This window comes from Pyxicephalus adspersus, chromosome 4 (assembly GCF_032062135.1).
Source record: "Pyxicephalus adspersus chromosome 4, UCB_Pads_2.0, whole genome shotgun sequence".
Taxonomy (NCBI): Eukaryota; Metazoa; Chordata; class Amphibia; order Anura; family Pyxicephalidae; genus Pyxicephalus; species Pyxicephalus adspersus.
The window spans coordinates 78607888-78634839 of NC_092861.1; the positions used below are offsets into that span (position 1 = coordinate 78607888).

The 26952-nt window shown below is 35.6% G+C and overlaps 1 protein-coding gene across 1 annotated transcript in view; it reads right to left on the reverse strand.

Moving 5' to 3' along the window:
- Positions 1-4190: 4190 nt before the first annotated feature.
- ATG5 (autophagy related 5) overlaps positions 4191-26952 on the reverse strand; it is a 77167-nt gene continuing 54405 nt past the window's right edge. The window contains exons 7-8 of the mRNA XM_072408711.1: positions 22866-22983; positions 4191-7585 (exon numbers count right to left, since the gene is read on the reverse strand). Of these exons, the coding sequence (XP_072264812.1) occupies positions 7449-7585; positions 22866-22983 (255 nt within the window). The 3' untranslated portion in view covers positions 4191-7448. The remainder of the gene's footprint in view (positions 7586-22865; positions 22984-26952) is intronic.

Consider the following 26952-nt stretch of genomic DNA (forward strand, 5'->3'; position numbering starts at 1 on the left):
CCCAAGTAATCCACACATACAAAGAAATCAAAACAAATACCTCCATAAATTAAGTTATGTGTAATATAGTTGAAGAGCACAGGGAACCTCAAAAAAGGTACAAAAAGGCATTGAAAGCAAAGAAACCTGCTGAAATCTGTCAGAATTTAAAAAGTAGCATTGCCCCCATCAATACAAATTATCAGCTGGTTTAGTCCTAATTGATGGTCTATACAAATGTATCTCATTAGCAAGGTATCAAGAAGCATCTCATGATTGGTAAAAGCAAGGAGCTCTCTCAAGACCTTCACAATCATTTAACGAAAAACTGGTCATGACCAGGTAGGTGCTCCTCGCAAGATTTCTGACAGAGGAGACAAAAGAATAACCAGAAGAGTTGTCCAAGAGCCAAGAATCACTCATGGAGAGCTTCAGAAAGACCTGGAATTAGCAGGTACAGTTGATTCTTAGAAAACAATAAGTAATGCACTCGACCGACATGGCCTCTATGCATGCTCACTGCTCATAACTCCACTGCTGAAGAAAAAGTATGTTGAAGTTAGCTTAAAGTTTGCTGCACAAAACACCATACTAACAGTGAAGTTTGAGGTGGGAACATCATAGTGTAGAGCTGTTTTTCAGGATATGGTACTGACAGACTTCATATAATTCAAGGAAGGATGAATGGAGAAATGTACCGGGACATTCTTGATAAGAATTTGCTGCTATCTATTTTTTTAAATGTGATTTATTTGTATGTATGGATTACATTTTATTTCGGGAGTTCAGGTCAATGTCAAAGCTTTGGTTTCAAATTCAAACAATGCCCTGTAAATGTTATACTAACATTTTGGAAATATGCACACCCACCTGCACGTATTTTTGTGAGTTGAAAATGAACCATGTATATTTATATTTATTATAATTTACCTTTCTGTTAAACAGTGAGAAGTGACTGAATTATAAAAAAAGTGCAAATCAAATGTGTAAATTAGGAAGCCACATGCAGGAAATTTTTTGATCAGTGTTAAATTGTTAAGTCCCAAATATGTCCACAATTCTTGTAAACATTGCAGTTTCCTGTCATTCTTAACACATTTATGTGTGGTATTGGATTTTTATATCACAAAATACCACAACAATGTCAACACTTGCAGGGAGAAAACATACACACAAGTGAATACTCCCGTCTTCTTGCAGAAGTAGATTGACCATGTTGTTCTGCTAAATATTAGTATGCACAATGATTCAATTTATCCCCTAAACAGATTACAATCTATCATTTACACCAAATCTTGTACCTTAGTTCATTATTTGGGGAATTTTACATCAGGACTATTGTTTAGAAAATGCCTGCAAAATGAACTTTGTGCTTTGTAATTCTTGTGAAAAAAAAATTAAATAAAATCTCTTTATGGTGCAAGTTCTAAGGCAGGTGTGAATAAATGCTTTAAAGTAAGAATGTTTTCTTAAATATGAATTCTAATTGTTTATACTTCAACCTATCAATTTATTAAGTGCAAAGTGAGCGAAAAGAAGAAAAAAGTAACTTAAATCAGTAATTGATGTGACTACCCTTTACCTTTAAATCAGCATCAATTCTTACAGGTTCACTTACCAAAATTAAAGAGTAAGATTATAATCAGGTGTATGATTACCAATTATACCAAACAAGTGCTAATGATCATCATTTTCATATGTAGGCTGTAACACAGCCATTAACTGAAACAAAAGGGTGTATAGGTAGTTTTAAACAGGGTGAGGAACAGGCAACCTCTACTACCATGGTGAGGTTGTGGAAGAACGATTCATGTCACAGGTCATACACCATGGCAAGACGGAGCACAGCAACAACTCACAAGGAAGGAATATTACATCTGCAAAGTCTCTCCCAGCAAAGATTTCACAGAGGACTGGGGTTTCGAAATGTGGTGGTCAAACTCTTTTAATAAAGCACAAAGAAATGGATAATGCAAAGACCATAAACATAGCAGTCAGCCAAGGAAAGTTAGTGTGGCAGATTACAGACATCATGCTTTTTTCCCTCTGAAATATGTTGGACCTTGGTACATCAATTTACTGTCTGGAGATAACTGGCCAAAAGAGCTCTTCGTGGAAGAAATGCAGCCAAAAAGCCATATCTCCGACATGGAAAGAAAGCCAAGTGACTCAACTATGTATGAAAACAGAGGTCCTTCCAGTACAGGTTGCAGAAAACTTTATGAGGGGGTGGATACAAGTCAACTTGCACAAGGAGAAAATTAGGCAATGACTGGTCTTATTACAATACCATCCCGTAGAAAACATTAGGAGAGGGCGGGAGTCAAAACATTAAAAACAAAAAAAATTTAAAAAAATTGTAGAGCTGAAGGCCGTTTGTTCACAGAAGGGCTGCAAAGCAGTACAATAATGAGTGTCTGCAGGGAACCATTATGCATGGTGGAGGTTCCTTGCAAGGGGCTGCATTTCTGGTGATGGAGTTGGGGATTTGGTCAGGTCATTAATGGTGTCCTCAATGCTGAGAAATACAACCAGATTCTTATCCATCATGCAATACTATTAGGAAAGGCGTCTGATTGGAGCCAATGTTATTCTGCAGCAGGACAACAACCCAAAAGATTCAGAAGAACAAGGAGTCCTGGAAGTGGTCTTAACATCACTTAGTGTGTATAGGAATACAACAAGAGACAGAAGGATTTGAGGCAGCTTATATCCATAAAAGATCTGTTGATAGTTCTCCATGATGTCTTGAACAACCTCCTCCAAAAACTGTGTGCACGTGTATTGATGCTGTTTTAAAGGCAAAGGGTAGTCACTTCATATATTTATTTCATGTATTTTTCTCGTCTGTACTTTGTATTGTTAATTGATACAAATAAACTATTAACACTTCCACTTGTGAAAGCAATCTTAGTGTATAGCATTTTTTCACACCCCCCTAAAACATTTGCAAAGTACTGTATATAACAACATAGTTTTTATGAATACTCTATGAATATTACAAAAAAGCCATTTCAATAGCTTCGAAATAATAAAGGACTAATCACATGATCAGTCCAAATGAACTGAAACACCTGCTGGGAAGGAAAGTCAGACCACCAAATAGACAATAAAACTATTACAAATTACATATGGAATATGCTGCGCCATGGTTGCAATGGAATGACATTTAATCATCTTTTTTTACCAATTATAGAAAATATTAGCTGGCCATGAATTTTAAGTACAAGGTAGTTTATTAAACATCAAATTAGAAATACTTTTAAATATTTATATTGTTTTTTTTTCCCTTTAGATGTCCCTTGCAGTACATTCAGACCTATTTGTACAAGCAGCCTGTACAACTAAGTCTATGGTGAATACAGTCAGACTTTTGACACACAAACTGGTTAAGTGTAACATTAGCTGGATTTCAGAAGTTAGTCATTGTATAAAAATAACTTTTGAATTACCCTGTGGCTAGATAGAAAAGATGGACACTATAGTGTACGTGTATAAACAGTCTGGAGTTTTGTAGTGGCTTTGCTATTCTTACTTTTGCATGTCCCTAAGTTGATTTTGTGTAAACATACATTTATCCAAATATGTGGGAAATCCCAGTACTGATGTAACATGTCTAACTGTACATATGCATTTTTTACTGAGCAGTGTTCTAATAGAAGCTAAAGAATAATTATCCCCCCTCTGTGATTGTTGACTTCACAGGAAAAATATGCCCAACAGGTCCTCAAGGGATTCAGAAGTTTGTAGCACTGATGTCAGAGTAAGGGGACTGTCAGGAACCAGCCAACGCTAATACATCTCTAGCTCCTGGGATGGTGGTCTCTCACATATGCAGGAAGAGTTGGAATGGAGGTAGAGGGGTATTGGGTATTCTTATCCAAAAATAGCTTTAACAGCTTACTAAAAAAAAAAAAAAGTGTGATTGTGTATTGTTGATTGTAATACATCAGTTTAATAAATTAGAATGTATTCCCCTTGTATAAAGAGAAATAACCTATTAGAAATAGAAATAACCTATATATAAATTACAGGACTTGTTCCAGAAAGGGGTGACTATGTCCGTCTATCATTGTCCAGCCCGTGAAGTAAATGGAAGGAAATTAGCAATGTGTTTATACTGGGTGGTGTTGTACCAGGGACTCTTTAGCTGCCTGTCAGGTTTGATATTACACACCCACCTCACTCTCCCAAATTAGAGTCAGACAGGATTAACAGCAAATAGCTGCAAAAGCTTTATTTAACTGTCTAATAACATGTCACATCCGCTACTGGGAAGGTGATAAAATGCTTCCCAACTGATCAACAGGCAGTACTTTGCTTGTCACTTTGGTTTACCTTTCTGCATATTAAGGGTAACACCAGGATATGGTGTTTTTCAATGTCCGAAGTTACACACAACAGTCTAAGCGTACATCAACAAATGGAGATTCTAATCACACAGTCCTACTTACTTTTCCTTAATGAATATAAGAAGGCATCTTAAATCTGTTCAAACCTTATTTTGGCAAAAGTAAATGCACAGTACAGGTTTTACAAAGTGTTAGTCACATACTCTATATGATCTCCTTACATACAGGGTCACATATAACACAATTTACTATTTGGGTGTCATCGCAGCAAGCAAATAAACTGCTTTTGCTAACCTGTAGTGTGGAATACCCAATACACTTGGAGATAAATAAAACATACATTGTATTTGCTTTACTTTTTCAATCTAATTTGAAAGTGCATAAAAACATTACAGTTTTTTTCAAAAAGTTTTAAAAATAAAATAAAACGTTTCTGGTACTGCATAAAATGAATTGTGCAGACTATTTTAACCACTTTTGGTGGCAAATGCAAAACAGAACAAATAGATCAGAGCAACCTGCTCCTGACAGTTACAAAAAATACAACCTGATGAAGGTAAATGTGTTCCAGTTGATTTTTTTTAAGTTCAAAAACTGGTTGAAGCTGTCTAGAAATTGCAATGTTAACTCTAAAGTCAGATAATTTTTGATGCACCTATGCATCCATCTGCTGGTTGTAAAAAGGCACCATTAAGATGGCTGCACTCATTAAAATCGCCTTTGTTTTGTTTTTTTTTTTGTTTTTTTAACATCTATGCACTACAGAAGGCTACCTAAAAAGTAAATTTGGTTTACAACAATAGTTTGTTCATTTGTTCCACCTGAAAGAATAGCCCCAACGTATAATCAAAAAGGAGTGGACTCCTATTTGCCCAGCCTGTGATTACATATAGTGTATCTGTGGAAGGAAGCGAAAACCAGACTTTTAAAGGGCAACCAGAGTTAAATTTAAAAACAAAATTTTATTGTTCCAACAAAATAAATTAAAAGATTGGGAGTTGTGTCTCTATAAATTAATCCTAGGCTAACATATAACCACTAGTTTCCCAAAAATAGCAATATGGTTTAGTATCATACTGGGTTACGGAGGCGGTAAGGTGTTCCACCAGACGCGTTTCGCCCAAACCAGGCTTTCTCAGGGGTAACAGGACACGTAGTAATATTGCTGGGGCTTTTTACCGCATTAAGAGCATTGTGATACCCAATTGCTACTTGTAAGTGATTTGACAGTAAGACCGATATCATTTTGGACGTACTTAGTAGAAGTAAATGACAGTGATCTAGCAGGGGAAGATAAAGTGTTGTCTTTTCTTATGGAGTATTTTCGTTGTGGTATGTTGGTGAGCTGTGGGCAGCCGTCCAAAAGGGTTGTTTTTAAATTTAACTCTGGTTGCCCTTTAAAAGTCTGGCTTTTCCTCCCTCCTTCTTTCTCTTCCTCCCACAGATACATTATGGGTTTACAACAAGTCAGAGAGGCTCTCCTTAAATTCAGTTAATACTAAAGAATATTGTAAAATATGTGACCAGATTTACACAGTTATCAAGGACCTGAGCTAAACATTGTATACATGTTATCAATATTACAGCCAAACATTTAATAGTTCATTACAGTAATTACATTTGTCAGTAATATTCAAATAATTGCAGCTAAAAGTTGTTTAATAATAAAGTATAGTTGTTAAACAAAAATAGCATACCTACAAGATGTACAAACCAGCCATTTGTAGATGTCTGCAAGTACAAGACAACAAAAATGCTGAAGATCCTCAAAATCAAAGGGTGCTCCAATCAGCGAACCCTGACGCTCTTGATGTCTTAAAGGCTGCCTTCTTTAATCCTCCCCCCTACTCCTCTTGCAGCCTTCAGCTTTTTACTGAAGGTACATAACACAGAGACAGGTCAATAGCACAGTATGGAAGAGTGGGAGTCAGCCTTTAACACTACCAAGAAGTGTCAATGCTAACACACTACACAGTGTTCTGGGAATTTGTAGGGTTTGGTGGTGCTCTCCCCTAGGGATACCTACATACACTTCAGTTTATATGTTTCCTAAATGACAGGTGCACTTTAAGTATCAAGTAAGCATTTACTTCTTATAAGTCCACCCTCCAGCAACTGCTGATATTAGCAACACCAGCAGTTTATTTAGCTTTACCACTTTTTGTAGGACACCAATTATCCTATCTACACGTAGGTTAGGTTAACAGCATAGTATGCACTGTTGAAAAGAAACCTATGCGAAACATTGACCTAGAATATCTGAGATAACAGCAAGGTCACTATTTGTGAATAAACAAACCACTCTTTTTAGACACTGAGGCTTGTGGTCCGGACAGAATTACAAGACTAAATAGGACAACTTTTTAGGCGATTTTCTCATACAGAGGTGTAAAAAATATTTTTTATGTATACAATGTGCTGCGTAGCGGAGAAAATTTGCTTGTAAATACAAAACTAAAAAATTGGTTTTTGTTTTTTTTTTTTTGTTTTTTTTTAAGGGTTATGTGCAGCTATGTGCTTTATCTTGGGAGACATTACACCATCTTAACCAGTCTTTCCTGTTCATTGGCATAACATTTATGATTTAAAGTATATATTTCTTTTAAGAATACAAATCTCACTCATGCTCAGCTAAAATTTGTTATAGAGTTTACTATGATACATTGTAAACAGGAACATCACCATCACAGCGTCAGTTAATTAGATTTCATGGTTTTACATCTTTTAATGCGGTTTCCATGTTAAATCAACCAGAAGATCATATCAATAATTTTCCCTTTTTTATTAAAAAAAAAGTTGAACCTTGGGCATACAGTTTGAAGCAAGTAAAAAAGGATGCAGCACACTTGTTAGTATAAACCTAGAACAGGAGGCACATGCTGTCACTGACTCTCTGATCATTAAGGTTTGTGCTGAGCTACAAGGCAGCAAGTAGTCTCAAGCAGATCTCCTTGTTCCAACTAGGCTCAAGTGGAGGCAGAACAAACAAGTGAACAGGACACGTACAGCTCACAAGAGCTCAATTAGGCTTTGCCAATCAAAACTCATGCTGTAACTTGGCTTTGGAAAATCCACTCCAGATGTGATGGTCTCTTTCACTCAAGTGCCATATGTCCTTCAGTCAGTGGGCTGTGGAACAATACTTATGTGGAGGAAGTTGTCCGGATAACTGAAATATTCACTGAGCCACTGCAAGGGAGTCTCCAGCATAGGCTCTATGCCATGGATCATCACCTGATACTTTTTCTCCCCATCTACAACAAAAAACAAACATTTTTTTAAATTAATGTAGTATAAGGCATCACTCTGAACAGCTTCTTCCGTATAAAAGATTTGAAGTCTCACAATGATCTGGTCTGCATTCCTTTCTAAATGTTCTATATCTTATCCAATCAGTCTACAACATTTGTAAAAGGATATTCACACGTCTAGCCTTTCTTCCCAGCATTTTTAATAGAAATTATAATTACCAAAATCTCAACTATGTGTCTTGCTTGGTGCTACGACTTCACCATCACCCAACAAAGTCTTTAATAACCAGCCAAGTTGTACTTTGAACATTTGCACAACACCAGAGTTGGTTTTCCCCATTTTATGCTGCCCTGGCCTACCCTCAGCCATTGGTCACTAATTTGACCTTGAGGATAAGTAATATGCTTTAAAGTAGACCACATACAGGGCCAGTACCCAACTAAAACCCTGAGGCAGCTCTTATATTTAAATATAAAACAGCTACAACAATTCCTAACGACAAAGCTTCATATTGTTTTTGCACCACATACACAGTATATAAAGAATATATTTTGAAAGAACTCCACCAATTGCCAGAAAAAATAGCTCCTTTCTTTTTGGAAGATGTAAAACCCTGTAAGTATAAAACAAACATGCCCCAAACCAAATGAGTCTACTCCCATTATTTAAAATACTCTGCTTCATTTGAATACTAAAGTGTAAGGCTATGTACATGTCAGATGATTCTAGGCCAATACAAGCTGTCGGACTCCTCTCGGACGAGAATCTGACATGTGTACAGAGGTTGTATGACGTTGTTCATGGATCCATCTAGGTAGATGACTAACGACCACAATGAAAGTGACAAGAGGAGAGTAAAGCGGGATGCGTCTTGCTCGTTCTCCCTCCTTTCCTCTAGATAGAACAGAACTGTGCTGTATTGTACAGCGCTTCTTAATTCATCTTTCAGTCATCTTCAGTCATCAACGACAATAATCAAGCATGTGTACAAATCCTAACTTACAAAATAGGGAAAATAGTGGTAAAACCAACAGTTGTCTGACCTTATAGATCAGATTGTTTTATTGTCTCAGATAAAACCCAATTTAGTCACTGTGGCCAACAACTTTTGCTAATTTTACTGGGTTGCAATATTTTTAATGGACTGTGCCCTGAACACTGCTTAATCAAGGGAAACAGACACAGATATTAACTGCACCTAGTCCAAACAATGCACTGCAAATGAACTGCTGTAGGTAAAAGTGCTAATCAGTGGTGTGTAATCATTTTATTAACAATTTTTGAATAACTGATTTCCATGGGATGTACTTTCCTCTCCAATAAGCAAACAACCCAGAGTAACCGGATTTTAGCTTTCCTCTGACTATTCAAGAAAAAAAAAAGTTTGAGTGGTTGTTTTTTGGGACAAACTGCCAGTATCAAAACCCAGTAAAATTGTTTTACAGGAGTGACTCAAATAAATGCTTGACTGCTTCATATATATATTTTTTCCTTATACCATGGTTGTAAATTATTTGAAAAATGCTTACTTTTTACAAATATGATACATGAAGCTGTTAAATATAGGAATACATTCAAAACATTGTGGTTTGCGCATTGCTCATGCACTGGTAAAGTAGCCTGTTAATGTGGTGTGCGCATTGCTCATGCACTGGTAAAGTAGCCTGTTAACGTGGTGTGCGCATTGCTCATGCACTGGTAAAGTAGCCTGTTAACGTGGTTTGCGCATTGCTCATACACTGGTAAAGTAGCCTGTTAACGTTGACTTAAGTCAACTATGACTAGTATTGTTTCTCAAAATTCTACTGACCCTAGGAAAGAGTATTTTTAGCATTTTCTTTTGCAAATCATCTATGCTAATGTATTTGGAGAATATGTATTCATTGTCAATTATTCATCCCTGGCTCTCCAGAAATCCAGCATAGGAGGACAGGAGACATCCTAAGCTGCTTGGTTAAAAGGGCTTCAAATTGAAATTGAGTCACTCTGTCTGCCCAAACTGCATGGAATGCTTCTCTAAAGGAGACATCTCACACACCGTATACACTAAATTCATAAATCACATTCATTATTGGGGGAAAATAACTTTTGCTGTAGCTTTGGTGCAATTAAACATTCATACTGAAAACCCTAATGGACAGATTCCTGTGTTCGGCTCCCCAAAAATGCTTAATGCACATTCCATACAGCAGACAGATTGTATACCACAACTACAAATCTGTCTGAGTGACTTTAAATGCATTATCTTTATGAATCTGATGTGGTTAGTAACCAGCAGTGCTGGACTTCATCTACTTTACTTTTACCTCTCTGTTGGGACAAAAGCAAATTGACCACATAAATCCTTAATTCCTTTTTGTCCCATCTTGGCCTTATTATCTCATTTATTAAAAAGCGATAGTTTGCTTTAGAAAAGTAACAATTGGGCAGACTTTTAAGCAGATACTGTAATGAAATTGCTTGTAATAGAAAGTCACTCTGTAATGTAATTCACAGGCTTGCTTGAAACTCTTGCTTATGTTTGTTATACATGGCAAGAGCAATGGTCATGCATACACATTCTTTTAGGAAAACACAGGGTTACTTTGCAATCACTTTCCAAGCCTTTGTTACAGTATAGCATTCTACTGTCATTATAATAGGAATTTAACTAAAGAAAAAAAGGGGAAATGTAAAAGAACCATTTTCATACTACCGTAAATGGCTTTAACTGATACAAATTGCTCATATATCAGGCAAGTCAGGAACTACACTTTCTCTAGATTTGAGTCATCAAAATCATATGGCATAAAATTACTTTACAATATGGGTGGTGGTGATTATTTGGGAAGATGCATGACCAGGTTCTGGGAATCAGGAACCATCAGCAATTATTGTGGGGTTGTAAAAAAGGAAATTAACATAAAATGAAAAAGTAGATTGTACATATATTTGGATTGTGTATATATATATATATATATATATATATACATACACACACACACACACACAACTATATTACCTTAGTATCCTAATACAGCTATTTATTTTATAAAACTGCAGAATGAAGGATGTAGAAAATCAGTTAAAAAAAAAAACAGCTGAAAATATCTGCTCAGCAGATAACAATTGTAACAGAGGTCAGGTCAAAGAGGGTTTGACTTGCTCAGCATTGCCGCCAATGCTGTATATATCAAATAGACTTTAAAAGGGTAATTAATCTTCAGCAGAAATAGTATTTGGTTGATAAAATTTAAGGAGAACACAGTGCAGCACAATTTGAAATGAAGATTTAAATTGGCATGACAGGCAACTTGCTACTTACTTGAATAAGAGAAGGTGGCAAGGACAGCCTATTTATTCACAATCTACAAAGTGTTTAGTGAACAAGAAAAGAGGTCAACGCCAGGTAGACCCATAACTAGTTCACAGGGGAGCCTGTGCTCTAGGACACAACCTATCACCACTGACCCCAGGTTAACAGTTATGCGGAAGCAGTGACTCTGTGGAATTTTGTATTATTTACCTGCAAAAAACTGAACTTTATGGTGGAAAACATGTCTACTCTGACATCACCGTCTTTATAAAGAAGAACCTATTATTTGTAGGCCAATTGAGAATATCCAAATGTGGATTATATACCATAAACAAGCACTGAATGTTGAATAAAAAGACAGAAGGTCTTGCTTTAGTAATTGTGCAGTAAACCAAAAAGAAGAAGACTACAATGTGCCATAGAACATAAAGGAAAATGCCAAGCCTTGTGGATCAACTCAAGAATCTTTATACCAACTTTAAAGCATGGTGATAGAAATGTTGTGGTTTGAGGTTGTTTTGCTGCATAAGGGTCAAAGCAGATTGCGGCCTCCAAGTTAACTATGAATTTTCCAAAACTTTGCAAAAATCGAATTTGAATCCAAAAAAAAATGTGGGGGTAATTTGAAATGGGCATTTCATGAAAAGAAACCCACATGTGCCAACTGAAGGAGTAATAAACGGAGAGGCAGTCACAAATAATAGCAACTCAATATCAGAAACTGGTGGGAAGTTATGCAAAATGCTTATGAGAAGTCATTTCTGCAATATCAGCATGGTGCAACATTATAAATATTAATCTTCTTGTTAAATAATTGTGTTTTTGTGTGTAACACATCTGTATGTGCGGCTGAATAAAGATCTAATGTTTGCTTGCCTAAAATTGGTAAAATGTCAGTAATTGAGAAATACATGCATTTATACATGACTGTAGCTCAAACCTGTCTGTTAATATCACATCATATTGGTAATAAGAAAAAGAGAAGGCCAAGAAATAATTGTATTACATTACGCCAGTACGGGTCACACAGAAAAATGGTCAGATGCTGGGGTCATATGAATGATATGTATTCCTTTCTCTAGTACAACTTGGATCCCACTAATCCAATCTGCTCTGCTCAATCATTCAATCATTTCCTTGTTTGTGTGTACACTTTATAAAAGATAAATGTGTGGATTACATACTGTCAAGGTTTATACATTACACAGGCCTTTCTAATGTTTGGAATTGCGGGTGGAGGTCACTCAAACAGCAAAACAAAATCATCTTAGACAAAAAGACACTTTTACTACTATTAGCTACCTGAAACAATCATCAGGCTTATTATGGAATTTTAAAAAAATTGTCATTTACTGATCTTTCATTCCAGCATTTGTAGAAATCAAATGCAACCATTGCTACATGGTGATTTTGTTTTAGATGTTTAAAACTTTTTTTTGTATAGTAAGTAATAATACAGTGGGACATTTATCACAACATAGCTAGGCATATTTCTAATGACCTATGGAGAAACATTGGGTGCCACTAGTGGTCAGAGTTACCTGGTATTGCCAAAGTAATTCTTCTATTTACACTTCATTGAAAAATCAACCAAAAGCACAATGGTTTAATCAGTTTAAAAAACCTAAAGGTGTATTAAAACAAAAGGTATACAAAGTTTGTTAAAACTCGGTCTGTTAACCTGCCTACAGCTGCAAAGAAGAACCTTTATTTCCTGTGGGAAGCAGTGGACATATTGTAGAGATTTACCACCCTGCCTCCTGAGTCAGAGCAACAACACTGGAATTATTTGGAAGCATAGGATTTGCAGATTGCAGATTTAATGGTACGATTCAGCAGGGGGTGTGTTAGACCTCAACAATGAGATCACTGCTTTTCCACAGAATGACAGTCACACTTTATCAATGCTGGGGGGACACTTTTCTCACACAGGATGTGGCTACCCTAATGGGAAAATAAACTGTAAGATATTTAACATGGCAAATTATACTTCATGGCAAAGTAGGTCCTTTTATCTGTTTTTGGTTAGAAGTGTGGTTGCAACTACAATGGTGCTCCTGTAAGTGTGTTCAAGTGCCAAGAGGACAGGTATCTCTCTTCCTGTTATACCATCCACCTAGGGTAATTGTAAGTTATGTCAATACAATATAATGGCACTTTCTCAATCACTATAACTGTATAGTTGCATCCTAAAACAGATTTTATCAATAGGTGCTGCATCAGGTGTAACTGGAGCTCAATAAACAAGCAGCATTGATACTTTTTTACTACTTACAGGAATCAGAGGAAAATGACATATTTTTACACAAAGGCACACAAATCCTCAATCATTTTCTTTTTTCAAATCCTAACCTACATGGTTAAAACAAAATGATTATTATGGAATATAATCTGCTGCATATGTTGTCTGGAAAAGACACTTTAGTACTGTAGTGATTAAAACAGAAGAACTTCCTTTTGATTTGTGTAAATCAACAAACGTTCAAGTGCGTAAAGATCTGTTGATATCCTAGTATTCCTAATAGTTTAATCCCATGACTAGACAAATGACCGATAAGGAAGCTTTCCCATGCTTAGCCATCAGGAAATTCCAAACTGAGGCATGACAGGGTTGCCATAATTCGAACAGACTTGCAGTGATGGGCAAATGACTCAGCTATATCACCCGTAAGCACTAGCTGGATATTCCCCCGCAGCCACTGCTGCATGAATCACAGCTGAGAATCTCCATCCATATACTGCACTCATTTATTTAGATTTCATATAAACAGCACCATCAGACAACTGACGATCAGGCTATGTTTGTACCATGGGATACTTTCCATGTTGTCCTTGTCATTTTCCTGTTGTTCAGAATAATAGACACTAGTGTTTGTCTGCAAGGATTCTTATCAGGTCTCGGCACAGTGATTCTCAGTTCCCCATAGATCACACTTTCAAATGTCCACATGAAACATATTATTAAAAATGGAAGTGGGCTGAGTTTTCTGTACTAAATTTCCTGTACGTGTTACTTGAACGTTTCTTACTACAATCATCTGACTTCTATAACTAAAATATAACTGAAGATGACTAAAAATGTGAGACGTTTATTTAATTTAGCCATAGCCAAATTGTTTTACATGATTGCTTCAATATGGAAATTGCTTATATGACTGTTGCATGCAACAGTCTCACTACACTAGCGATCACAATTATTCCAACAAATCCTCTTAATAAACAATCTCAAGCAAAACAAAAAAAAATGTCTTCGTTGAATGCTTGCAACTGAAATTGTTTACGAGAATGAATAATGTACCTAGTATAGTATATTTGAGAAGGGAATGGAATTTTTTTCTTCAAATAAAAGCATAAGGTTAAAGAACAAGGACTATAGTGTTTGCTGTTTTTACAATGGAAGGAAAAAAATGAAATATATTCAAAACCAAGATAATTATACAGAATAAAAGACGGAAAAAAGCTGAAATATAAGAGACCTTATTCACTTTATTAAGAAATACAGGTCAATAAATAATGCTACTGTAGTTTGAACCAAAAAAAGTTAAATACGTAAAAAAAAAAAAGATAAGGTATCAGTAAAAAGTATTAGAAATTCAGGCTCAATTCACAGCACAAAACATTGCAAACACTGTGAATATACAGAGACCTAAACAGTAAACAGATTTTCAGCTTCTGAAATGGGTGTAAATGTAGGTTTGTGAATTGTAATCACTGACAACTATTTTGTCACATTAATTTTCAGCACACATTGCCTGATTTAATTTTTGCCCTTCACGTGTTTGGTGCTATTGCCAGTACTGCAGATTATATTTTAGTGCTGAGACAAATGATAACTTTTGTAGACCATCCGTATGGGGCGGCACATTCACAGCTCATAGAAGACAGCAATGACTTCTGCTTTTTACACATTCTTGTGTGTTTTAGAGAAATACCATGAAACCCTTTTCTATAACAAAATGCTTTGTCGAAAGTAAACACATAAGTATTTACAAGAAATGTGACTTTCATGAATTCTTTATAAACATATCCTGCTGGAAAAGAAGATGCTGTATACATGTTACTCTCATTAAATCATTCAACCACAAGACTTGTTCATGTTAGCTGTGTCAGAAAGGTGTCACCATTAAACATGTGAACAAAATGCAGCAATATCCTATTCTTTAAGAGAAAGAAAGTACTCATCAAAAGTTACGTAGGTCAACGAGAATAATTAAACAAAAATGCAAACGGTTTTGTTCTACTGACCAAACAATTTAGCAGTTTTTTTTTTATTTTTACTGGAAATGCTTTTAAACTTGCCTAAATGATGCTTACCGTAAGCAAGAAATAATGAAAGGTTTTATTGTTCATGCAGTCTCCTAAACCCTAAAGTTAGGTGACAGAAATGTTGAATTTCCCTTCACTTTTTGTTCACAATGGTCACAGGACAAATACAGAAAGTGAAGCTCCCTGGCAGAGACATATTTTACAAAGATTTAAAACATCTAGAACTAAGGCAATCAGACCTCATTGCACGGTGCTATTAATCGAAAAAATGCAGCTTGTGGATTGGATGAGCATACAGAAATCCATCAGCTATTTCCCTAGTGTTCTCTATAGACAAAATAAGGTTTGGGACAGAAAAAAATATGCTCTCCTTTGCATTTATGATACATAGTTACATGTTTTTTTCTTTTGTCAGACTGATGGAAATCTCATTTTGGAAAAGTGAACATGGCATTTCCTATGCAGACTTAGAAACAATACTGTTTCTATAAAAAGGACTACTCAAAACGGACTTGAAATCCAGTTCCATTGTACCTGGCAAGGATGCTGAAATTCCAGATCCAGGGGGTATATACAAATCTCAGATTCTCAAGGTATAAACTTTCAAATTTCAGTGTGGAACTTGTGCAATGCTGTGGTATGTGTTCTCCAAAATGACACAGATAATACTTGCGGAGAGGAAGCAAGCACTGTAATGTGATCTACCCTTCATAAAAAGACGCTGTTCATCTCCTTCTGCCATCATTGCAGCAGCACATTTTTTAACCTCAAGTTACAGGTTGACAATCGAAAATCCCACCATCTATAATCCGTTTACTTCAGTTTCCCGGCATGAATTACAGATCGAATATTCAATACAGGGACTGCAGTACACGGTTTGGCCACTAATGTCTTGGCCCCGTTCTGCAGAAACTTGCTTGCTAAACTAAATACACGTTGAGACATCCCTGCTGCCTGCTCCCTGGTACTGTGCCAGATGTCCGTGGGTGCTGCGACTAGCCTGTGTGTAAAGGTAAGTATAAAAAAAAATCTGTGATTTTCTAAAATCTGGCACACCTCAGGTCCTGAGGTTGCCAAATTTTTGATAGTTAACCTGTATAAAGCGTTGTTTAACCATCTAACTCCTAACAGTTGGGTGGCAAAAGAGTTGTAATGCAATTATACCTCTGCATATATCACTAAAAACCTAAGACAAAGTCCTTACCATGCAAAACAAAAAAATAGGCTGTTGATGTTCTTCAAAAGAGTGGTGACCATGGCAATAAAAAAACACTACTTACAAATCATCAAATGTTTTTGTGTTTTCCAGGATAACTAAATGCATCATGCAAAAAATAAAATGTCACAGGACCACAGGCATACACAAAACATCATCTGAAAGAAGAACTTTGAAAAGGAACTGGGCACATCAAAAACAACCATCTTCTCCCTTTCACACCATCAATAAGTTAGCATATGAAACTTATTTTAAGAAGAACTTCTAAAATGTGAGTTTAATTGAACTTTACACTATGAAGCATGACATAGCATTAAGTATTGCACCATTACCGTGTAAGTTTCCCCTGTAGTTTGTATTACATGGGAGAATACAAGTTTAAAATAAAACAAAAATCAAAGATATTAGAAGTGGAACAGCAAACTCAAAGATAGAAGAAGAGGAACAGCAAACAACTAAAATAAAAAAAAGAAACAAGACAAATTACAATCTCAATTAATTTTGACAGCACAGGCGTTTTAAACTGTTGCTGCAGCACTTCACAATGTAAAAAAAGTTTTTTTAACAAAAGCACATTTTAATAACTATATATGCCTGCATTACGCTAATGAACAACAAAGTTTCAATTATTCCATAAGAGTCTAATCTGTTAGCAAATAAGCACATAAACAGACATATACCAAATATTATTTTTCTTTATGGTTAGTGTTCCACCAAAAATGTTGTTTGTTATGTTTTTTTTTTCTGACCATTTTAATGCCATTATATATTAAAAAGCCACTATTTTATTACAAGTAGTGTAAATATTTCAGTATGTCTTATACCTTCCTCTTGTCTCCTGTACAGGAATACTTTGATTGGGAGAAGAAGGTTAAGTATTCTGAAGGTATGGGATCCTCCTGCATACATGTGGGATAACAGTAAACAGGAGGTATGACTTTATCATTTCAAGTATAGGGAGGTGGCAGGGAGGTGTTCAAAATGTAGTTATTATAGTCAAATTCTGATTGAAAAATAGAGCGGCGAAGGCTCTGTAAAAGATTTTGAGAGGTTATTTTTATGGCCATCTATTTGGCCATCCCTATTTTAAAACAAATTGAAAAGGGAGGATGATGAGAAAACTATTAAAAGAGGACAGAGAAAATACCTAACTTGTGCAGTGGGGAAGGGTTAAAATGAGTTTTCAGTGCCTGTAACTCCCATTGACAACCACACTTCCATTTCTTGGATGCACTCCATGGGGACAGGAAATAATGGAAAATTTCCCCAAAGGTATTACAGATGAAAACGTTTGGCTACGGTTACTGCAGTAGCTAAAATCTAAAAAAAATGAAACAGGAGACTGACCCTCAACTGTTATACTAAATGGAGCATTTGAACAGTTTATCTGTCACCAAGAAATCTACATAAATTCTCGAGTGACTAAGCCAGACAGAGGTATCCTAAAAATGCTAGGAATTCAGTGAACTTAATGATGTCATCAATAGAAAACAGAACCTGATTCAGGTGAGGCCTGGATTACAGAAAATATCTTTGTTTCAAACTTTTTCCTTTATGAAAAAAAAAAAAGAAAAAGTCAATCGTGAACCAGGATTCCTGGTCAAGCATATGCTCAAGTTACATTATTCATGTCCTATACTAAAGACCATTGTTCTCTATATCTTTACCTTGGGTTTGAATGGCTACAGATAAACTATTCTGTCTAGGATATATAGTATGGACAAGTTTTTTAAATGGTTAGTGGATATTCCTTGATTTTCATATTCATATGTATATTATTTTTTTCTAACTAATTGAAATATAAAAACCTAATAACTATTAATAAAGTCAACAACACCCAGTTTTCTAGTTCTAGCAAATTATCCTGATGGTCCCTGAAAGTAAGGTAATTTTAGATACATTATATTGGCACATAAGGATGCATTAAGTGGTGATGGTGACAAATTTCAAACCTGAAAGACAACTAATATAAACCTGAAAAAATTAAGTGATCAGGATACCATTTAAAAAAGATGGAGTTTTCTGTATATTAGGGATCAGTTTGCTAGGTTCATGTTGGCTGCAGCTGCAAGGACCCTAGTAGTAAATAAGGCAGCTAAAAGTAAGATTGGGTGAGTACTGGAAGAACACCCACACTTCTAGTTAGTCCTTAACATATGAAAGGACAGCTTCTAAAGCTACGTACACACGTGCACTAATTGTCGTTGCAAAACAAGCGATTGACAACCGATCAACGATTATGCCCGATTATTTTGAACATGCTGTAACGATACGATCGTTCAAATATAATCCACCAATAATGTACACACACTAGATACGATCATTTGAACGATGCAGGTAGTAACGTGTACTAGAGAAAGAGTGCTGCAGAACCATCCACGATCACTGAACGACCGTACACAAAATAGATTGCGTAGGATCGTCGCCCCATCAGATCAGCCGGGACAGTCGTTCGTTGACGGCGTGTCATTGGCCATTGGTGCACTTTTTTTTTGTTAAAGACTATCGGCCGATTGGTCCTCCATCGTTGACAATTATTGCACGTGTGTACGTAGCCTAAGTCTGTGAATTTCCTTAGTACAGGATCACATTTTTTTTTCGTGTTGTTATGAACATGGGGGGCTCATTGATAAATTTAGACTAATAGCTTGAGTTCACATTAACACGACCCTTATTACACAGGGTTGTAATCTCTCTCAGACCCCAAGTAGCACAGCTGGGTGTAACACAGCCTAACAGCCAAATACAAAGTAACAATACTATCACAAGAGTGAGAATCACATGCTCCCCCATAGGAAGTACTGGGTATATTTTTTATTCCTGGTGGTGGAACAGGGCAGCAAGACAGGGAAGAGAAAATTAGTATGTGCTTCTCATTGGGGCTATTTGTCGCAACAGCAGGTAAGCTTTAAACCTAAAGTGCATGTCCAGTGAAAACTTTGTTTTTTTTTTTGTTAAGTTTGGATAACGTGGAGAAAGGGTAATAGCCCATTTTGGGTTCTACTGCTACCTAAGACAACACTGGAGAAATTTTTCCTGTCCTGTCGACAATGTGTTGTCATTGGAAATCAACCCTCACTTGCTTTGTAATAGACCCCTAATATCTCCCCTGCAGTTCCCCAGACTGAGTACAAGGCAGTCCTTTTAAAAGTTTCTATTTTGTTTGAGACTAGTGGGAAGTAGCGCCTCCAGTTTTAATATTTTTTTGTGAGATGCTGTTGGGGGGATTTCACCTAACATCCTGTCAGCACAGAAGAACAGGAAATCTCTCCAATAAGGACACCCACATGAAGTTTTAGTTTAGCAGTTAAGCGTTTTAAACTTATGAGAATTTTTTATTGTTGTCTCTGTCATACTGTCCTGGTGGCAAGAAGTCCAAGAAAAGAACAAAAACAAATCCAATAGGGTCAGGCATGAAAACAAAAATAACTGGCAAGAATTTTAATATTGCTTTACTTTGTACAAAAAATAAATAAATAAACTGAAGTAGACTATTAGCATTGAAGGTGTTCCAAATAAAGGTGGATTTCTCATCTGCTTCATCATAAAAAGTAGTTTACCATACTACTAAAACATTTTGTTACTCCCACTCAAAAGAAAATAAAGAACCTCCAATTAGAACCAAGTAAACATAATCACCCTCCCAGATCTTTATAAGCTTAACTGATAAGGTAATCACTTGAATTTTGTGTGTTAATATTTTGATAAATTTGGGGCATTGCTGATACTAGGTTTGTTTCTGTATTCAAACAACATGGCAGTGGGACCAAAGCTTAATAAAAAGACAGTTTTTCCATGAAATAAATATTTTACATAATAATACAAATATACCATAACCTAAATTAAACTTTTTTAGCAAAATGCTCTCTGCAATGATGTGATCAACCCCACTGTTTTTTTCCCAGTTCTGACCCAAACAAGGTAACACATGAGAGATTAAACAAAAACAAAACAAAAGATGGGTTCTGCTTGCCAAGAAATTAAAGGAGGTGATAATATTCAGATCTTCAAACAGAAAGGATAATAAAAGCCTTCTTTCATCTGCCAAAGTGAAATATCTTACCTGTTCTAAATCTTCAAAGGGAAGTCTATAATAGCTGCCTATTCATACACATGAAGCTGCAGGTACCCTGTCTGTGTTTTACTTGTCCCTTGCTCCACCCCTATAGCCTGCCAATTATTGACAAGAAAAGTCCATGTTGATCCCGACACAGTGCTTTCTTCTATGTAGTTTCTATGTTTTGTAAGCTTTAGATGCTTAAGTGTCTGTGGTTTCCCTTATGTCAGACCTCAGGCAGGTGTCTTCACAGACACTCATTACCTCTTCTCAAAAAGTGAACATGCTGTGATATAAAGTGATACCCTGACAATGTAAACACTTTTGAAGACTCTTTTTTGTCCAGCTAGATACTGACAGAATCTTGGCCTTTGATGATTTCAGGAGAATAACCCTGAATTTCCAAATAAATCAGCTATACTATAGGTTGATATGTAAATCTAAACATCTTATATTAGCTGTAAAAGCAAATCTTCTTTTATTACACGGCTCTTCTAATGACTACAATAATTGATATTTTGTTAGACAAATATTTAATTGTTCAATTAAATACCTTTAGAAAATTAATCAATTTACCTTGCTCTAATCTACAATAATTTCTCTTTTAAAAGTGAAGCCTATAAAACTGCTAGTTCTAAAAACACAATAGCTAACAGTTGTTAAACAGTTTCATGACCAGATATGAATAAAAAATAGATGCCTAGGTCAAAGTGTAGCAGCACTGGTCAACTTGACTAGAACTCTGTAAATAATTTGCACGCTTAAATAAATTAAATATACGTAAATTTTATATACTTGTAAAGTCATGGTCTTTTCCATAGACTGATATATAATGCATTAAAACGGGCACTTTGCCATCTTTAGGCTTAGGTTAGTACCACCAGAAAGCAACAAGCTTAATTTGTGAATGAAGGCCCCAGCCTCCATGCCACCACAGTATTACAAATGACATAGTAATCACATGATAGGTAACCCCCCACGTGACTGGTGTTTGATCCTTAGTGTGGACCAAATCAGTTAGTTCTGACAGCTAGCTGCCATGCTCAGTCTCCAATAATATCTGTAGAAGAAACAATGTAAGCTATTGTACTCCCAGAATGGGACATTTTGCAGGGGATTGTGGACAGTAATATTTTACCTATGCAAGTGCATTTTGCTTTATTTGATTCAGCAGCTCTGATAACTCCATGGCTAGAGTATAAATGGTAAATAAAAGGAAATGTAATTTATGCTGGTGTATGGGTCACATCATTTTTGCATAAGAATGTTCCAAGGTGAGAGAAAATAAACACGCAATATAGGAATATTTTATTTTCTCTACGCTTTAGAAGCCAAATTAAAGCAGAACTAAATTTTAATAAGAAAACATTTCATCAGGTAGGTTCATCATTTTTGAAAAAGGGGAAAGTGATGTTCCTTCTGCAATAAAGTAAACTTACCTGTTGCTGTTTGCAATCTTTTCTTTTGGCAGAATTTTTTTTATGAAACCCGGAAGAAGACCAGAGATGCCCGCGAAGTAGAGACAAGCAAGTGTAATCAAAATTTGCGATCAGGCAGGCAAGTGTCATTCTGAAATAAACATCCTGCCTGCTCGCAATTTTATACTAGTTTTTTTTCTTATTTAAAAATATGTTCACAGGATAAATATGTATTACACTTTTCATTTCCTTATCCAGCAAAGTCCCAAAACAAATACACTGCCAGTAACAGAACAATAGGGTTAAACAAGTAATAAGCAATTTAGTGTGATAAAGATATTGGTATCAGAATCAACATTTTTTAAAATAAAAATTATTTGTACCCAAAATCTTCAAGAATGCTGGAATATTTATGCTATCTGAATACAAATTTATAGTATTAGCAATCGAATGCAAAAATATTGTTACAGATTTACTAATGTTCTTGAAATAATTGTTCTTTGAAAGTGGAACTTCAGCCTGAAAGGTTAGAAATCTGACAAAGTGTTTAATTGTTGCCTTTGCCCCCATTATGTCAGTGGGTCAGGAAATGAGTGGATATCTCAACAAAAGGACACTGCAAGCATTAACATGATTTCTCAGTAAAGAAGGGATGTTTTAAAAATCTTTGCTAGGTAGGGGCTTTTATTACTTGACTTCCTGTCCTGGTGATATATGAAGAAAAGAATATAGATAAAAATAACAAATTATCATAGGTGCTATCCTTCTTACAATATGTCCTTCTTAAAATTGTGTGGATTTCTATATTAAAGAATACAATGGTGTATTTTATGGGTTAACACTTATTTGGATGAAAAATAGAAAAAAAAAGTTCCTATTTGCTAAACACCAATGAACTTGGTTTTATTACCAATACAGTAAAAGCATTTTTATATATACTTTTACAGTAAAAGCTGAATGAAAATGTTTTTTTTAAGCAATATGTCAAATACAAAATGAACAGAAAGACTTCAGATCATTAAACATGTACCTTCAGGGGGCATAGCTGCAGGGTAAACTTCTTTTATTAAATCTCCAAGCGTGTTTGCATTACCATCACTGGCAACAGGTCGAAATAATTTTTGTACAAAAGGACGTTCACTGTTGGCCTGCAATTACAGTAAAAAAAAAAACAACAAAAAAACAAAGAGTTTAGAGTCAACATAAAAGCAACAAAAGCAGATAAACAATATGGAATGAACTGATACTTATATTGAGACACAGCTAACTGTATATGCAATGAACCACTAACAAGTGAAGCATTTGTCAGAGTAATAATTAGTAGTAAACAGGTATTTACACATATTAGTTTTGATACATCTATGTTCTGAACTTGTGTCATATAGGCCAAGGTACCACACGCCAAAAAAAAAAAAAAGAAAAACTATTGTGATGTTCAACAAAAGTAAAAAAAAACTGAATATTACAGAATATATTAATATTACAGAATATACATTTCAAGTCAATGACTGATTTATCTGCAGTAAATGTTTTTTAAATGCTGCTGTTTAATAAATATACCTCTGCACAAAAATTTCTTAGAGACACACTCCACAAACACAATCATTGAAAACAGATCATTGGGTGAAAAGGCAGACTGGTAGCTGATAGAGGGACAGGATAAAGGGAGTAGATAGGCAAAATAGCAACTGGTTGTAGACTGAGAGAGCAAAGGATGGGGAAAAGAGAAGATCAGACATTGAGCATGGGACCATAGGAAAACAGAAAAATAAAGCAAACAGAGAAAGCAGAGCTGATAGAAGGAGGTGGAAGAGTGAGTTAGAGAAGAGACTGAAGGAGGAATTCCACTTTACAGAGGGAACAGAAAACTATAATATATTACAACAACTATAAGGCCACCTTTGTACTCCGCAATAGTATGTATTGCTATTAAATTTCTGATTTTCTTAAAAAGGTATAGATAGCTAAGGATATCTATTGGTTTCAAAATATATCTTTTGTATGCCCCTAATTACATGGTTTGAGAGCCATTAGAGGGATTGTAAGTAAAAGAGCAGTTCTAGGACTTGTAATGGAGTATACTGCATAATTACAGACAAAGACTAATGTTAAGGTGCTAGTTGTATCTGTAAACCAAAGAACAGATCACAACAACTAAAACGATGCTTTCCTGACAAGTAAGGAGGGAAAATAGGAAGACAAAGAAATTAAAATACAAAGATAATGCTTTATTAATACCATGGAACCTACAGAACCACTACAAAAATATTTGTTTTTGGTTCACTGCAATTCCTAATGCTTTTATTTATTTGTGGTTCAACATTTTTTTTTCCTCTAGAAAGGTTTATGAACATTGACACTAAATGATATTAAAAGCTTGCAATCTAGGCTATTTTAGCCAAGTGCAGTGCTCAGCTGTCACCATTTGACAGCTGCCTAAATCAGCCACAACCCAGTATGGAATTAGACTAGAATCGCACAATGCCTGTCCCCTGACATGGCACTCCCTATCTATGTAGATCACTGGCTCCATTCTTGATGGCAGCAGGAACACAAAAAGTCAAAAGGCTTGGTGGATAACCCAGAGGGTTTGACTGACAAGAAAAGTAGTAGTAGTGAGTAGGTGCATGCATTTATACCTGTATATGTACCTAAGTGTATGCATGAAACAGAATTCCTTAAGGGATGACTAATGTGAAAAGCTGTCTTTAGGCTTTGTTCACAATGCTGCGTTGCATTACTTAAACAGTCAATTTGAAGTAGAAATTAATTAGCAGCCAAAATATGGTAATCTGCAATCAATATAATTTTTCTAAACCATATAATAGAAGCCTGTAATTTCAATACCTACTCTATCACCATGACAGTGGGTATACATAACTTAGTTTGAGATGTTTATGCATTCTTTGGGTCAGCTTAGTCATTACTCCCTGAAATCAGGCTCATTAATAAAGTTAAGTCTGATAACCAACTAGTTACAATTTCTAATCTCCTTTAAATCCTCTACACAAACAGAATTCCCTGAAAAGAGAAAGGACAGATGAGCAAAGCATTTTAGGATGGTGTCCAAAACTGGTGACATAAACCAGATCTTCTTTTGGCACAGTGACTGACAAAGAGCCTGTTTAATAAATGAATGTATTATTTACTAGGCCCTATACCTGAGAAAACACCAGAAGCATTTTGAGGGCCCCTATTTACAATATTACACTTATATTTTACTTGAGCTTGAAACATATTAGAAGGAAAAGTTTTTTATACTTGCTATTTTTAAAAGGATAATACACAGGAAATAAAATCATTATGTATTACGTGGAAGACTAAAGGTGCGTACACACTTCCAATTTTTATCGTTCAAAACGAACGACGAACGATCGATTGGCCAAAAAATCGTAACCAACGACGCCGACGAACGAGGAAAGTCGTTGGAAACGAACAACCGGACCGGCGGATCGGACGACGATCGTTGAACATCATTCGTGTGTACGGTCGTTCGTTGATCGTCCATGGGCTGAGCATGCGTAATGAACGAACGTTCGATCACTTTCCTGTCGTGCACATAGTTCCTCTATCGCTCAAACGATCGTATCTATTGTGTGTACAATATCTACGAACGATCGTGTCGTTATCTCTATGTTCAGGATCGGTGCTATAGGATCGTTCGTAGATATCGTGCAGGATCGTTCGTCTTCCAACGATAATAATTGGAAGTGTGTACGTAGCTTTAGACACACGTATGTCCACTTCTATGCAAACAGAATTCCCCTGAAAAGAGAAAGGACAGATACGCAGACTTTTAGGATGGTGTCCAAAACTAGTGACATAAATGGGGTTTTCTTTTGGCACAATGACCGGCAGTGAGCCTATTTATTAAATATATAATTTGGCTAAAAAACTGAGAAAACACCAGAAGAAGTTTCAGGGGACTTATTTTCAATAAAATATTTGTAATTTTCCTTGAAATATAAATAGAAAAAAAATAATTTTAAACTTTGGTATTCATAAATGGGAAAAAAAAATCATTCTGTTATACTTGGAAGTAAAAGGCACACGTATGTCACATGCATACAATTTCTAGCTGCTGGATAGCATTTAAATATTTTTACATTTTCAGTTGATTGGTACACTACTTTTCACAGACTCATTTGCCAGATTTTCACTCATTATGAAACAGTGAAAATTGCGTAAAAAAAAAGTTTTATTCCCTTGTAATGAACACATGCAAATTTTTAAGTGAGTTTATTTAAAAAAAAAAAAAATGAACAAAAGCCAAAACTTAAAAACATCTTGAAATCGTGTCTTGAAAGAGGCTTGAATCGTGTTTTAGGATACAAAGCAATGTTTTGTAGGAGCAGGTTGCCATTATTGCGCACAAGTGTACACCAGATCGCACTATGATCTTTTTGTGCAAGTCATATATCATCTCCTTTCCTGGAGCTAAAAACATTAAATTAAATTCCAGAAAGAAATGAACTTTTATTAATAAATGAAGAAATTAAATGTACAGCATTATTCCTGCCTCATAAAACTGAAGCCATAACCATCCACAGTACGGACATATGGTTGCTTTTATCATCACAGCTACAGGGCTGTTCTCCACTGATGAATTGAAGATGGGATTTATGGTTATTAACCCCTTTCATGCTTAATTCTAGTTTAAAACAGAACACAAAAAATATCTGCCAACTATATTTCATTGACTTTTTGTACTCCTAAAAAGTCAAGAAATAAAATTTTCCATTTTTGTAGTGCTATATTCTAAAATCGGGGTCTCCAATTCAGCACATGTGATTTAAGCGTTAGAATAGGGAAGCATTATAGATTTAAATCTTTTCATATTTGAGAATACCAAACTTTCAATAAAACCAAAAAAAATAAAACTGGATCTGGTAGAATATGATTACATTTCTGCTAAGAAAATGTAAAAATGTAATTTTAACCTAAAAATGATAAACACTTTCAACAGGTATAAATTCTCAGTCTGGCAACAAAATGTTGGAAAATGTCTGACCTACTGTCTTGTTACCTTTACAAAAAGATAATGGCACACTAACACCCTGGAAAAGGAAGATGAGGCATACAGACAGTACTTAAAGTGGTCCTTCCACTGAGAGATT